General features: G+C 50.6%; 1 protein-coding gene across 1 annotated transcript in view; it reads right to left on the bottom strand.

Annotated features, from left to right (window-relative positions):
* LOC138468123 (putative deoxyribonuclease tatdn3-A) overlaps nucleotides 1-12007 on the bottom strand; it is a 1043131-nt gene that overhangs the window by 692610 nt on the left and 338514 nt on the right. The window contains exon 4 of the mRNA XM_069608540.1: nucleotides 10773-10854. Coding sequence (XP_069464641.1) covers nucleotides 10773-10854 — 82 coding nt within the window. The remainder of the gene's footprint in view (nucleotides 1-10772; nucleotides 10855-12007) is intronic.

Below are 12007 nucleotides of genomic sequence, written 5' to 3'. Positions count from 1 at the left end.
CGCCATCGCGAACAGGTCGATCTGGGGATTGCCCGATCGTCGGAAGAGGAGGTCCACTTGATCCTGCCACAGTTCCCACTCATGGCACGAGCACAGCTCCCTGCTGAGTGCGTTGGCGATGGTGTTTTTTATTCCAGCCAGGTGGAAGGGTACCAGAAACATCCCTTGGGCTACGGCCCAATGCCACAGATCCTGGGCCTCCTTGGATAGGGCTGAGGATCTGGTGCCTCCCTGCTTCCGGATGTAAAACATTGATGTGGTGTTGTCGGTAAAGATCCTCACCACCTTGCCCTTGAGGGATGGAAGGAACGACCTGAGGGCCCAGAACACGGCTCGGAGCTCCAGGATGTAGATGTGTAGTGACTTCTCCTCCGGCAGCCAAAGGCCTCTTGCGTGGAGATCTCCGGAATGAGCCCCCATCCCTCCAGGGAGGCGTGCGTCGTCACCATCTCCTGATGGGCCGGGGTCTGGAAGTCCATACCCGCCTCAGATGCGTGCGGGTGCCACACCACCGGATCGCTTGTCGAAAGGTCTCGTTGAGTGGGATCCTGTCTTCGAAGTTGCCCGTCACTTGCATCCAACGGGCATCGAGGAACTCCTGCATGGTCGCATCCGTAGTCTGCAAAGGCGCACGAGGTAAATGCAGGAGGACATCATGCCGAGCAGGGACTTGACGGACCTCACCTTGTCCACGTCCATGGTCGACAGCTGTTGCACTTTGCCTAGGATGGCCTTCGTCCTCTCCTCTGACGGAGATGCTAGTCGCGCCACTGTGTCGAGCTTGGCTCCCAGAAACAGGGTGACTTGCGACGGTATCAGGTGGGATTTTGCAAAGTTGATCGAACAACCTAGATCCTGGAGCAGTTGGACGGTCTTCCTTGTGTGTTCGACTGCGAGTTCCCTTGACTCTGCCCAGACGAGCCAGTCGTCCAGGTATGGGTAGACGTGGATCCCCTGTAGGCGCAGCCGCGCCGCCACTGGTGCTAGGCACTTGGTGAAAACCCTGGGCGCCGACTTCAGTCCGAAGGGAAGGGCCTTGAACTGGTAGTGCCGTCCTTGGACTACGAATCGCAGAAACCTTCAATGTTTTTTCAAGATGGGGATGTGAAAGTAGGTGTCCTCCAAGTCCAGGGACGATAGGAAGTCGCCTTCCTCCAGTTGTCCCAGCACATGCTGGAGGGTAACCATCCGGAACTTCTGGGACCTGATGTATTTGTTTAGATGACGAAGGTCCAGGATGGGTCGCCAACCGCCAGTCTTTTTCCTTACGAGGAAGTACCGCGAGTATACTCGGAGCCCCGGATCCTCTTTGGAATGAGTTTGATGGCTACCTTCTTTAGCATTGCTCGTACCTCCAGTAGTAGTTGTGGGGTGTGATTTTCCTTTCTGGCCACAGGTGGAATACGGGGACACTTTCGTAGAAACTCCAGTGTGTGCCCGCGGCCAGAGTATCCAGCACCCAACGGTCGGTGGAGATGAACTCCCACACGCTGACGAAGTTCGCCAGCAGGCCTCCCACCGGGGTGCTCAGGTGGGGGCCCGACACTACGGCCGGTTCAATCTTGCTTGGCGGGGGCCTTGCCGTCCTGGCCTCCTTGGCTACGATGACGAGATCCTCCTTGCTTGCCGCGTCCCCTGTAGGCCTCCTGCGACAAGGAGCGAGCCGCCTGGCGGTATGTCGAGGAGCTGCTGCCAAATCCCTTGGAGGCACCCTGCTTGCCTCCAGAACCCCGAAAGAGCGGCCGTCATTGCTGAAGAACACCTAGGGCACGAGCCGTCCCCGTGTCGGCCTTGATGGCTTGCAGCGACTCATCCACTGCCTTTTCAAACAGGTTGGCATGTCCAGTACCCTGGTCTGCACGTCCTGACGGAAATCGGTTGCCCTGAGCCAACCGTGCCGGCGAAGGCAAACGCTGTTGCCCATCTGGCAGAAGCCGGTGTCGGCAATGTCCGTAGCCACCGTTATGGCTCGGTCCGACGCCACCTCTCCCTCCTGTCGGATCTCTATGGCCTCCAAGCTCTTGTCATCCTTGAGGAAATCCAGCAGGGGAGCGATCTTAAACCAGAGCTCCCTGTCGTAGCGGGCCACAATCGCTAGGGCGTTGGCCACTTCGATGGTAGTCGCGGCCAACGAGATGACCGGTTGTCCCATGGCATCCAGTTTCTTCCTCTCGCCGTCTGGCGGAGATGTCGAAGTTGACGCCGCTGCCCCCGCCGCTTTCTTCTTGGCTGCCACGGAGACATCCGAATCGGGGGTAGGCTGTGCCCTAAGGCACATGGGGGCGGAATCCGGAACACGGTACTTCTTCTCGTACTGGTCTCTCTTGGCAGGGTCCGTGGATGGATTCTTCAGGAGCAACTGCCCCACGTCCCAGATGTCGTCGAGCAACGGGACCGAGAGAACTGTCTTCCTTTTGGCCTCCAGTCGTTGATAGAGGAGCCCTTCCTTCTTCTCTTCCACAGGGCAGAGCTTGAAGAGTTTGGATGCCCTGGCGATCATGGCATGGAAGGAGTCAATTTTGTTGGGCGGGGAGGCCCGACGAGGTGGTGATGGAAGGTCCATCCCGTCGTCACCACCGTCGTCATCCGTCCCCGTCGTAGCTGTCTCTGTTCCCGTATCATCCCTCGGCTCAGGAGATGGGGAAGAAGGCTGTGCAGGCTGAGAAGGCTGGAAAGGAGGGGGTGGATGAATTCTCCTCCGCTTATTTGGAGGAATCTCTGACGGTCCAGGCTCCGCTGGGTCGTCCATTGGTGGTAAGGGCAACCTTGTCCTTATCTCCGTACACAAGGCCTGGATTGCCATCAACATCGCTCCTGAGTTGTCTTGTGGCCCAGGGACTGGCTGTGACGGGTGCGACGGTTGGGGAGTGGAATCCTCCACCTCCACGGGAATCTCGTTGGCACCACCGTTGGCTCATGGTTGATGACGTCGGTGAAATTGCGCCCTGCCTAGCAGCTGAGGAGCCCGACCGTTCGGCGCTCCCGGTGCCCGCGGACTCGCGGTGCTTATCCTTTTGTTGGGCCCCCGTCGCCAGAGCGCCCTCAAAGGAAATAGAATACCGCTCGGACTTCTTTTTCTCACCTGCTGCTGGGGCCTTCCCCTCCAACCAGTTGTTGAGGTGGGTACGACAATCCCTCATCGTCCGCACGGACATATTCTTGCAAAATGCACAAGCCTCCTCCACATGCGTTTTGTCTTCATCAAGGCAGTAGAGACATCGAGAATGTTCATCCTCCTTGAAGACATTCTGCAGTCCACATCCAGGGCAGCTCCTGAAGAGTTTGGATCCGGGAGTCGCGTTTCCTTTTTCGTGGGCCATGTCCACGCAGGGTAGGCCTTAAAGATCTTCCAGAAGCCTCCAAGAAGTGAAACTCGATGAAATTTCCGCCCTTGAGGGGCGTAGAAAAATCCAAAACGGGTCCCCGCTGATCGGAAGTAGAAACGGTGGAGCTTGAGGCTCGATTGACCGAAAAATGAGATGAAATCTCTTTGAAAGAAATCTCAAAATGCAGTAAAAGCTCGAGAGCATCACGAGGACTCCCAACACTTGAACGTGCAGTAGAAATCTGAGGATGGCTGCCAGGGGAGGGGCTTAGGGAGAGGGCAGTCTTTGGCTGGGGGCAGTATGACCCAGAGACCAGTGATTGGTTACTGCTAAGAAAGACAGATCAGAAACAAAACTGATACTGATTTTTTCTTTACCGAGGGTTCCCAGCCTGACGACGGGGAATATTCATGAGCATATGAAACCATGCCAGACCCCATGCTGGAGAAATAGTTTTCCTTCTGGTTTAAGAATGTCAGTACTATGGCTAAATATTGATCTTTACTTTGAACCACAATCCCTCCACCTTTATCTACTGTTTTTACTACATGTTTTTGATTGGAACTTAGATCCTTGAGTGCCTGTCTTTCCAGGTTGTTCGGGTTATGTCACACTTTTTGTTTTACTCCTCACATTCTGAAATTCTGAGGATGCATTTCTCAAAAGTGATCGCCGCCTTTGGCATTTCACTCTCTGTAGGTGTAAATGTAGATTTCTGGTGGAGTACTGTATCTTTGAGGTCAGCAGAGTTCTTGTGGCTCTTGAAGAATACTTTTAATCTAATTATTATTTTAAAAGTTTCTGATTTTCGGCTCTGCTGCGTGCCAATTAGTTGGATAGGAAGGTATAAATGAAAAGCCTTTGGCCAGTACAGAGATTTCATCCTGTGTTAATGTGGTGTCAGAGAGATTGAACAATTTAACACTGAGTTCTAAAGTGGTATCTACCATCTCCCTCTGCGCCTGTATTGGCCGAAAGGTCTTGGGGCCGGGTTCCAATGCATCCCTGTTTGGTGGGGACCCCATTGTCACCCTCTGGCTAAAAAAGGCCTTAGTTATCCCCTATTTGGTGCTTGATTATAATCATTATAGTCCCAGGGGTCTTCCTAAGGAGATTCTGAGCTTGAGGATCCTGAGAATGTGACCCACCGTTTGTGTGTTTTTTGCAGGAAGTATTGTGACTGTGAACCTGGGTTGTTTCTATTATCTAACCAACTTTCAGTCAAGTAGGGGAACATTGTCTCTAGTTTGAACTCTTATGTCCCTTTCAAGATTCTTGGATTTTATGTTTAAGGTAGTTTGTTTTAAATTGGTCTAGTTCAGTATTGATTTCAGGGCTGTGTTCTCACAAAATGTCTGTTCTTCAATATCTAGCTCTCTTTGTATTTTTTCTCTGGTTTTTAAAGCTGTTGTTATGGTAAGGAGCATCAGGTCTCTGCTAAATTGTATTGCTATCTGGCTGAAATTAGTTCTATATTCAGGAACATCAAGGAACAACACAGGTTAATTCCTGACCACTAGGGCTTCTGGTATTATGTTTGCCTTGAGATACTCCCTCAGAAAGTGACTGTGTAACTCTGTTCTGAAGCACTTTTTTGGGGTTTTCAAAAGGTCTTCCTTCGAAGTCCCTCCTATGTGTAATATGTTGTTCCCTGTTGGATCAAATAGTGAGGGCCCTCTCAGGATTTCTAATGTTTGTTCTTCCCTCGTGTGTATGGCCCTGGGAAGCGAGCGGTTGAAGGTATAGCAAGAATTCTGTATCTATGCCCGTATGTCGTGAAAGAATGAGGAACGTTAATATAGTGCAATGTTATCTTACTTAGAGGGTCCAATTCCCTCTGTTGGTCAACTCAACATATCTGGCTTTTCCTAGAACAGACTTTGTCTGTCTTTGTAACCATGTGACATAAGGGATCCCCCTAGTGTAGGGTACCTGGGGAGAAACATAGCATATTTACAAAATTGTACCAGACATATATTTTTCTTTTTATCTTACTTTTTCTCGGTTTTATATTGCATTCAATGCTACAACATTTGTTGACAAATTTTTAGTAGCCAAACATAATCAATGTATTAATTATTTATCTTTCCTTTTTTCCTTCTTAGTGTTTGCATTAATTATTTATAGCAAAATCACATATTTCACATTCTATTGCAGCGACATATTGTGTTCTTCGTGCATCCTGTGGTATTTGGTTAATTTCTCCCCAGCAAGACTGCATTTACAGTTCAAAATTCACATAAATCCTATTGTGAAGCCTAAATACTGTTTTCACAGCCACAATTATTCAAAATCACCCTGTGTAGTGAATCTTGCTAATCACCCATAAAAACACATTAGTAACCAGGTCTACGTCTAGTGTATGTACACTTGCTACACAAATAATTTTCACAGGAGGTTGACGTTTCGGTGGATCTATAACTGCACCAACTTCCTCAGGACTGTGTCTTGTGTGGGCACTTTGGAACATAACCAAGCCCTCCGGCACCTCACCTCAGTCCCCTTTGAACACACTGGACGCTTAGCTACCTGGCTACGCTTATTACCTATTAACCATTAGCATGCTAGCGGGGGAAGGTGGGTGGGACATATGGAGGAAAATGGAATATGGGCTATGAGTACTCTAGTCACTACAGTGAGTAACTTTAATCACTCATATGTCCCGTCCCTCTTGCTCCATCCTTGTGGGTTATTCCACCGAACAAGAACATAGGGTGAAGCTATGATAACCTGCCTCATATCTAGGACGAAGCAAAAAATTTCATCAGAACCACCTGACCAAATTCTGCATCGCGCCAGGAGCTTCTGTCAAGTGAGTAGTGCTTACATAAGGCTGACTGAGTGGCCCAAGTAGCCGCCTTGCTGATGACATCCCAAGAAGCATGTCTCTGAAACTCGACTGTCGTGGCCTTGACTTTGACTGCATGGGCATGAATCCCTTCAGGAACATGTCTGCCCATGGCCGTGTATGCCTCCGAAATGGCCAGGACCATCCAACGAGCGATGGAAGCCTGAGAGTCGGGGGAGGAGCCACTAAAAGACACAAACAATGCCTCAGACTTCCTGAAGCATTTCATCAGAGAGAGATAAAACTTGAGGACCCTCTTGCGGTCCAAAGAATGCAGGGCCCTTTCTGCATCTAAAGGCGGGTTCGGGAAGAACACCTTCAGGAAAGATCTTCTGATTGAGATGAAATGGAAAGACTACCTTGAGCATGAAGTACGGGTGAGTACGCAAGATGACCTTGTCGTTTTGAAACGTGGTGGAGGGCTTGGACAAGGACAACGCCTGCAGCTCACTAATCCGAGGAGAACCATCTCCGGTTCCGGAAGCACCTCAAAACCTTCCTCTTTGCCTCCACCTTCTCTCCCCCTCTCCCCTGCTAAACCTACTGAAACTGCACTGAATCTGCAACTGGGCCACTCACCGCTCTCGGTCCTTGACCCAGCCACTCTCCCCTGCACTGCCTCCCTGGCAATCCCCTGCACCGCGGGACTGTGTCTGTATCCCTACAGCCCCCCTTCCCAGCACTTTTCTGCACTTATCTCGCACTTGCCACTAGCTGGCCCTTTTTATTTATCCTGTATGCTCTTAACACTGTATTGCACTCTCCCCTCTCCACCTCCATTTTGCACTTTCCCTTCCCCTCTACCCTTGCACTTGCGTGATCTGAATGACACCAGGCCTAGTAGGATCGTTGTCTGTCTCCCCTTGTTTCCCCCCGCCTCGTCGCGCCTTGATACACTTGTGTATAGGCGCGTTACAAATGGCATATATCATATCAATCCTGCGTGCCGAGGTGAGAGCCACCAGTAAAACCGTCTTTAGTGTCACCAAGCGGATGTCCACAGAGGCCATTGGCTTGAAAGGCTTCTGCTGTAAAGCTGCCAGAACCACATTGAGGTCCCAGACTGGGTGCTAGCTATGCACCTGTGGAAAAAGCCTAGACAACCCCTTAAGGTGGGCCTTAACCACCGGGTTGGCCACCGAAAACACATGCTCTGGGGAATTCCTATAAGCCCCAATGGCCACCAAATAAGTGCAGCAAGTATCCACCTGAACTCCAGAATGAGCCAGATGCGCAGAAAAAGCCAGTATGTCATCCAGAGGACAGGTGACAGGGTCCAGACGCTTGTCGTGAGCCCAATGGGAGAAATTGGTTCATTTACTCTTATACTGGGACCGAGTCGAGGGCCTCCTGGCCTCCTGAATGATGTCCCAGTTATCATCCGAAAATTGACCATATTGAAGGTGGATGGGATCCCGGGAGCACAATTGCAGCAGTTCCGAAAACCAAGGTCTCAAAGGCCAGTGGGGGGAAATCAGGATGAGGTAGTAACCCACCAAAGCCCGGTACTTCGGAGGGTCCATTAGAGCAGAAGGGTGAGTGGAAATGGATAACACCTTCGTCCGTGCCAACAGATCTGGAAGGTTTCTCCCAGGGACCCCAGACCCCATCCTGCCCATGAAGCAAAGCGGGGGCACTTGGAATTCAGAGGGGATGCAAAAAAATCCAGGTTCGCAAACCCCCCCAACACTGGAACACAGGCAACAAGGAGTCGATGCGCAACTCCCACTCGTAGGTGTTGAACCCCAAGCGGTTCACCTTGTCCACTTCTGCATTGCTGTCCCCCGGGAGGTGGACTGCTGAAATCCAAATCCCCTCTGTCAGTGCCCATTCCCAGATCAATTCTGCCTCTGTGCAGAGGAGGGGGTAACGAGTGCCACCCTGCTTTTTCAGGTAAAACATTGTAGGTAAAACATTGTAGTAGAATTGTAAGTCCTGACCAGAACAGACCTGTTCCTGATGAGTGGCAAAAACATCTTGAGGGCCAGGCCCACTGCCCTGAGCTCGAGCAGATTGATATGCAGGAGGGCTTCCATCCTGGACCATGATCCATGAATCGCGTAGCCTTCCAGAGTAGCCGCCGACTCGAAAGGGAGGAGTCAGTAGTTACCACCAGGGTAGGCTCCGGTAGGGCGAAGAGGGCTCCCATTGAGACATTGCCCTCCATCAGCCACTGCTGAAGATCGGGCAGTAGGAGTGGTGGTATTGGGACCCTGTCCAACTGAGACCCCATCTCCTGATCCCAATGGGCCACCAGGTGGAGCTGGAGGCGCCTCATCTTGAGGCGAGCATGCTGTACAGTGAGCACGCAGGAGGCCATCAGGCCAAGGATGTGCTGGAACCACCATGCCGAGGTGTTCGAGTTGGCCAGAAAGTGCCCCACCGCCTTGCGGAGGGACAGAAGCCTCTCGGGCATAGATAACACCCGTTGAACGGTAGTGTTCCAACGCACCTCTAGGAAGACCAGTTCCTGAAATGGGCACAACTGTGACTTCCTCTGATTGAGGGAGAACCCCAGCTGATGAAGGATATCTGCCATCTCTGGCAGGAGTGCACCACCCCTTCGGGTGACTCGGTCCTCATCAGCCAGTCATTCAAATAAGATGTACAGATGATGGCCCTCCCAGCAGAGGAGGCCCACTACTGCATTCATCAACTTCGTGAAGACACAAGGGGCTGAGTTTTGGCCCAAGGGCAGCATGCAGTACTGAAAGTGGTATGACATAATCGTGAACCGCAGAAACCTCCCATTTGCTTGGTAGAAGGGCACATGCAGGCACGCATCCTTGAGGTCCAGGGAACACATCCAGTCCCCTGCACACAGAGACTCTGCTTTGTGCGCAGGAGTAATCATCTTGAAGCCTTCCAGTGGTAAAGACAGATTTAGAGATGACAGGTCCAGGACAACCCTCAGGCCAGCCTCGTTCTTGGTTACCGCAAAAGTCCTGGAATAGTACCTGCAGCCCCTGTCTACAAGATGAGCCGGTTTTAACGCCTGCATCTCCAAGAGCGAAAGGACCTCTTGTAAAAGAGCCGCTGACCCGATATGATGAAGAGGAGGAGAGCTTGGTAGAGACAAAGGAAGAGGAAGACTGAATCCTGTGGAGACTACATATAAGATCCACAGATTGATGAAAAGACGTGGAAGAGGAAGCACTCGAAGAAGCGTTCCTCACAACCCACTGGATCCCTAGGGGCCCGGCTCTTCGAGGCGATGGCGCTCCGCTCCTGGTCAAAGCACTAAGGGGCCTGGTCTATGTAGCCATAAGGCTGTGATGGGTAGATGTATCCCTGAGGAGACCAGAAGTCTGTACCATACGATCCGCTGTCGCTTCCAGAGGGAAGGGGACTGGGGACTGGGATCCTCTTGCAAAGCCCAATCGACGGGCGAAAGCACAGAGGGGGCCTGAGCTGGATCCAAGATTACCCGCCGGTCTGACATGCTCCGCCACATGCCTCTCTGGATCGTACCAAGGACAGACTCTTGGAGGTGACACTCGCCGATCCCTTACCCCCTGGGGTCAAAGAAGAGGACGAAGAGGACAAACTTGATTGCCCTTCCGAGGACAGTCTAGTAGGGCCACTGGGCCTTCAGCCTGGGAGCTGGTAGCCAGGAAGGCCTCAGATCTGTCCCCAGAGCGACCGGAAGAGCCCATGGCCCCTCGACTTGGGAGCTGGTAAGAGGCATCGGCCTGCCATAACTTGAATCTGAGAAACCCTGATCCGTGGGAACCCCGGGGAAGGAGGCCCCATGTTGTGGAGCCATGCTGAACAGAGGGCCTTCCTTGTCTTGATGAGAGGTCTTGGAAACAAAGTCTTTAAGGGGGAAAAGGAGAAGTGTGGAAGATCTCCCTCCACTGCAACAATAGATTCTTCAATGCCCTGTGACTGAGAGCACACATGCGTTCCAGCGGTGGTCGGGCCCCAAACACTCAAGACAAAGTGCATGGGGGTTTGAGGCCGGTAACAAGCAGTCACATGAGTAACATCTTGTGAATCCTCCTGCAGCCGACATGCGTTGGGGGAGGAGAGGCACCAAAGGGAAGTTAAATAAGATTGGGAAAACAAAACGGGGAGCAAGAGGAAAGCTAAAAAGTCCCTAAACTGGCTGCTAGATCTGACACAGTCCGTGTGGAAAAGGGGACTGAGGTGAGGCAAGACACAACTAGTATGTTATTATTTTATGTTGATGGGTATCTATAAATTGCACATCTGCCATGGGTAGTGCATGCATCCCAATAAGCTGCTGGTAGTTGCAGTTTTAACTCCAAATATGCTGACACTGTGGGAAGCAGCAGTGGACAGTGGCAACAAAGAGCAGGGAGCTGCCTGCCTCGAGGTGTACTAGAATAAATGTGGGCCCTGTCACTTTTTACACACTTTTTACAAGTTAAGAACTGCCCCTAGTGTAACTTAACAGCAACTAAAACATAAACCACCAGCTTATCTTTTGTACAACTGGCGCCTGTTTCTTTTATGAGTGGGGCCACTTCCAAATAGAAAACTTTGATGGTGCATGGTTGTCATCGGTAAAAAGAACAGCAGACTGAAGAATGGCAAATATGAATTGAAATCAAAATGAAAAGGTGTTTGCGTACCTGCATAGTTACACTACGATAGCAATCAGCATCACTCTGAATCGGATGAATTCCAAAACATGGCAGAACAAAGCCTGAATATCTTCAAATAAAGGAAGAAAAGACAAATTTACCCAATGAAGAAAAAACAATCAACATGTTCTCTTTAGGCAAAACCCAACTTGATTTGCAGTTCCCTACATGTTGTGCCCAACCCTGGCGACTACCTGCTGACACCCTTAACCTATTGGTGCTGCACACGGGAAATGAGGATGAACCAAAAGCTGAGGGAGCATCTGCAGGCCTTTGTTTTAAGGTGCACAGTAAGAAGTATGCCCACGAGAATTGCCTGGAATATCTACTCATCAGAAACGTGTAGCGCTTCCTCTTCGCTCACTACCCCATGATGTCAAGGTGAGACACTTGCAGTACTCAACTAGATGGCAAACTACCTCTGGAAACTGACCCCAGTATGAACCAAATGATTGTGTCCTCAATAGTTTGCTGGGAAGCCCACCACTAATAGGATAATAAAAAGGAAGCCCCGTTGTTATTCAAATATCAAGAAATGCAAACCGAGTATCAGGGATCTATTTGTGTTACCAGAATTGTAAGGGGATCCTCAAAATATTTATAATAAATATAAGAAAAGGGACACAAAATATGTTGGGAAGAATCAAGATTGCTTTCTCCAACAACAGCATGTATTCGCCTTCCGTGGACACCCCAACGCATCACAGTGAAGACGGCCTTTGCTAGCTTGCCATCCTTTTTACTATTCCGAGTTGCACAATTCACATACATGCGTGTTTATATAAACAGAAGGCTATTTATTAATACGCTTATAAAGTGCAATAAAACCCTTGGGTAACAACAAGTCAAGGAGACACCCACCGCCACTTCATTCATCAAGGCTCAGCCCCCAACTGCCTCACACGTGGACATTCATTTAGTTTCGCACACTCGACAGTCCCGTTTACCTGTCCTGTTAGCATGTTGCTTGACGGTTAGAATATTGGACAATGATGTGTGCACGAGGGGTCAGGGTATGCGATTTGAAAGAATGTTCCATGGGGGAGTCAGCGGGGGCTGAATCTGGAGGGATTATGCGGCCGATGGGTGTCTCCTGTGTAAAAATAACCTGGGTCCGACTGGGGCATAAACTTGCCTCGGGTACCAATTAAAAAGTGGCACACAGTTGCAGATGGCAATTCCTTCCTTTTGTGCCAGACTGTTTGAGTAGTAGCCACGGGGGA

This window comes from Ambystoma mexicanum, chromosome 4q (assembly GCF_040938575.1).
Source record: "Ambystoma mexicanum isolate Mex_15411 chromosome 4q, UKY_AmexF1_1, whole genome shotgun sequence".
Classification (NCBI taxonomy): domain Eukaryota; kingdom Metazoa; phylum Chordata; class Amphibia; order Caudata; family Ambystomatidae; genus Ambystoma; species Ambystoma mexicanum.
This window is presented reverse-complemented; position numbering and strand designations above follow the sequence as displayed.